The following is a 3,904-nucleotide window of genomic DNA, read 5'->3' as shown; positions in this document are numbered from 1 at the left end:
TTTTGCTATATGCATAACGTATATCTAGATACATAGTAAATTTTATGTATCAAAAAAGCCAAAACAATTTATAATTAAGAACGAAGGAGTATATGCTAAATGCCTAGTTAAGAATGAACCTGATGAACCCTAATCAGCAATCCGCTGGCCGCGGCCTCGTTGCACGCGAGCTTTTGCTAGGCCTTGTTTACTTCTCCAAATATTTTGTAAAATGTTTTATATTCTCCGTCACATCGAATCTTGCGGCACATACATGAAGTATTAAATATAGATAAAAAGATAACTAATTACACAGTTTGCATGTAATTTGCGAGACGAATCTTTTGTGCCTAGTTAGCCTATAATTGGACAATATTTATCAAATACAAACGAAAGTGCTTTTTTTGCAAGTAAACAAGGCCTCACACGACACGACGCGAAAGGTGAAAGTGTTGTGCCGCTATCCGCCGACCTTGTTTAGTTTTCCACCTAAAAATTTTTCATTCATCACATAGAGTATTTAAATATATGCATAAAATATTAAATGTATAAAAAAACCTCATTGTACAGTTTGATTGTAAATCGTGAGACAAATCTTTTAAGCATAATTAGTTCATGATTAACCATAACTACTATAGTAATCCACATATGCTAATGATGAATTCATTAGTCTTAATAAATTCATTTTGTAGTTTTCAAACATGCTATGTAATTTTTTTATTAGTCTATGTTTAAATTTAATACTTCAAATATGTGCGGACCTATCCCATTGTGTTTGCTGAAAGGCAAAAAGGTTATTGCGGCTGTAGTTGGAAATAAGAGTAGATACAATAATAGACTTATAGTCAAACTAATGCTGATGTGGAGGAGAGATGATAGGAGAGAGATGATAGGGCACGGATGCATAGATAGTGGTAGACGCAAATAGCAAGTGTTGTGAAAGGAAATAAGAAAGAGAAAGTGTCTTAGAGACAAGTACTATTTGACAACTTATCATATAACTTGCTCTAATCATTTGGGTTAAATACTTGGATCTATATAACAGCCGAAACAGCTGCAGCAGAAACTGCAGACAACTTATTAAATATACTAGAACATCAGGCGCCCTTCGGGCGCCCTACAATGATTTTTAAAAAACTATAAATAAAAGATACATTTAAGATACAAAGCACAGTTATTGCTAACATTTTCGTAGCTGAAGAGTAATCTAGTGCTAATGATGGAACATTAGGCGCCCTGTCTAGAATACATTGTCAAGCATTACTTATCAACCATAGAATTTTATAAACATATCTCAAAATTTTCATTAAAGTCAACATTCCTACTTGTACACACATATCTCAATATTTTCATTAAATCTTACGGCTTTTACAAAAGGAAAAAGACACAGACAGTCTAACAAACAGCCTAGCTAGACCAAATTGCAGCCACATGTCATGTTTGCTTGCATAATGTAATTATGTTTCACTACAAAATGTCTCATCTCTAATACTAAAAACAAAATAGCATCAGTCCTAACTTCAATTGATCTGCTTGATGTGACATGATCCAACGTCACACTTTCACTACATCTCAGTAGCATCATCCTCAGTAAGTCAGTAGCAATATCATTCTCCTCCAGGGGTCGCTTCTTACTCTCCTCTGGGGTTCTGCACACTGAATGATGGTATAATGTGTTTTCCACGCCAAATAATGGAAAAAGGAAGATATAAGGAAGAAAGCAGAAAATACTTGGATTTCTTATTATTTTCAGACAACCAGTTCTTAGTGAAAGCAGTAGTCCCTTCATCATTGTCTTGCTCATCCTATTGCTTCTACACTTCTGATAACCTCCGTGAGAAGGTTGATGACTCAGCCTCCACAATCACAATGGTTGGCAACAAGGAATTAGTGAATCCAATACTATTAATCATTATGCAGTTATGTACGTACAAGATAATCATGATACATATGTCCTTGTGGTTTGTACAAACAACTAAAATATACAGGGTGTTGCTATACATGAACTTAGTAGAGGTGTAGAGCATTTTTGTTTGTGATATGAACTTAGATGATAGGATGGAACTAACCAGAGCATCCATCCTGTCGTGTGAACTCTGGTGTAGAGTAGGAACATATTTTGAGAGAGGGCTGCAATTTCTTCCTTCTCGGTCTGTTGGGGAATGATTACTAAAGTTCACAAAATGACACAAGAATGGTATTATAGAAATAAATAATGTGCAAAAAGAAAAGCCATAAAATCAGTATGCCTGCAGAATGACTCTACAGCTAGGTCATTGGGTGGAAATAAAAAGACATAAAAGGACACATCATTGTGGAAATGCCTGCAGAAATAAGAGGGAAGAAAAGACACATCATTGTGGCATAAAAAGACATTTTTCTCCATTTTTCTCCCAACATTCAATGAAAAGCACTCTCTTTATAAAAATCAGAAAAACCAAGCCAGAATCCTGATCCTCCACGGTTCATACAACTTTTCTTTCTTATTGACAGGTTACTAAAATGTAGTGCCTTTGTTTTCTTTTGTCCTCAAAATGATGGTTCTCTTAGTTTAGGTGGTTCTAATTTCACAATTGTGTTGCATGTCTAGAGGATACGGTAGCCCTTTCCCCAGATGATCGACAACAAACGTACTGAGCGCTATAATTTCTCAATTGAGAATACCAGGGTAGAACTCTGATCCTCTAGATATTTTGTTTATGTTCATTTTCCAGCACACAGGAATCAAGATATATCTAAATCGTTTTGACGTAAAGATGCTTGCATCAATAGTGAGTAGCAAAAAGAGTTTTTTCATACAATGGTAGTTGACCCCACGGGAGGACAATGACCAGTTTGTTTCAGACATCCTCACGTTCCATTCATGACATAAATACATGCATCATGGTGAGTAAATAATTATCAAAGAGGAATTGCTAGTACTGGAAACAGGATTAGGAACACAGCCCAAATAACCTGCGATTCTTGGCATAAACATAGAGACCAAAGGACACATTGTTTACCTCATGGCCATTCGATCGAACGCTTCCTGTGCGCTATCAATGCCAACGTCGAGTCCTGCATAGGTGGTGATGGGTGCTGCTGGGGCAATGAACGCGGGGTAGGTGCCAGGGATGTTGTCCCCTTTGGCTTGGGAACCATCGGTGGTCCCTTCCGTGCAGTCAGTTGTCGGCCATGGCTCACCTCCACGATCCCATCCGAGGCTCCGCTTGGATTGTCGCCGACGGCAGAACGCGACATGGTGGCACGGATAGGCGGATAACTGAGCCCTCGACGCCATTGCTGCGCAAGAGAGGGCATGACCGTGCCACCGGAGGAGAAGGAAGCAGGAATTGCAGTCAGGCTCCCCCTCGTCGTAGAGGCCGCACGATGCGCAAGGACATCGGCGACTCGAGAGGGACGACCCGCCCCTCACCGACTTGATCTTGAGCGAGCTGATGCGAGGATCTGCCCAGATCGATCCTGTCGTCCTCGCTTAAGCAGAGGAGACTGCCCCCCACCGTGTAGTAGCTGAAGCGGAGGATATCGTTGCCGTAGATGCGCCCGTGGAGGAGAGTGGAGGAGGATGTCGTCATCACCGCGGATGCGCCCGTGGAGGTGGAGAGACGGTGACAAGTCAGGAGGCGTGCGCAGCTGTACGCGAGGGGTTGCGGCGGCTAGGAGAACTGGGAGCTAGATAGAGAGGAATGAGGAGAGGGTTAGGGTTTGGGGCGGGTGGACCGGTGGAGGGGGCTCTCTGTAAAATGCTTTGGTGGAGTTCTTCACAAAAAAGAGGCGAATATCTAAGGAAGTAAACCGCGGGTTAGTTAGCAAAAAACTGAAGGAGAGTTTTGCAAAACAGCCAGTGCCACTCGTCAGCATACGGTGAAGCCACGAGTCTCGAAACTCTATGGTGCGAGCAATACCGACTAGTCTTTAATCAATC

At 40.9% G+C, this 3,904-nt stretch overlaps 1 protein-coding gene across 3 annotated transcripts; it reads right to left on the bottom strand.

Annotated features, from left to right (window-relative positions):
- On the bottom strand, positions 1,259–3,670 carry LOC110429598. Of its 3 annotated transcripts, none has more exons than XM_021445759.1 (3): positions 2,982–3,670; positions 2,049–2,148; positions 1,259–1,835 (listed from the first exon to the last, which is right to left on the bottom strand). In XM_021445759.1, exons 1-3 carry the CDS (start codon positions 3,257–3,259, stop codon positions 1,794–1,796), a joined length of 420 nt encoding a protein of 139 aa, XP_021301434.1. In that variant the 5' UTR covers positions 3,260–3,670; the 3' UTR covers positions 1,259–1,793. The 3 variants fall into 3 exon arrangements, with proteins under 3 accessions (XP_021301434.1, XP_021301435.1, XP_021301436.1); XM_021445760.1 differs by having other exon boundaries at positions 2,049–2,131; XM_021445761.1 differs by having other exon boundaries at positions 1,259–2,148; positions 2,982–3,450.

Source organism: Sorghum bicolor, chromosome 8, assembly GCF_000003195.3.
Source record: "Sorghum bicolor cultivar BTx623 chromosome 8, Sorghum_bicolor_NCBIv3, whole genome shotgun sequence".
NCBI classification, from domain to species: Eukaryota; Viridiplantae; Streptophyta; class Magnoliopsida; order Poales; family Poaceae; genus Sorghum; species Sorghum bicolor.
Note: the sequence above shows the minus strand (reverse complement) of the source record. Positions and strands in the feature narration are given on the sequence as shown.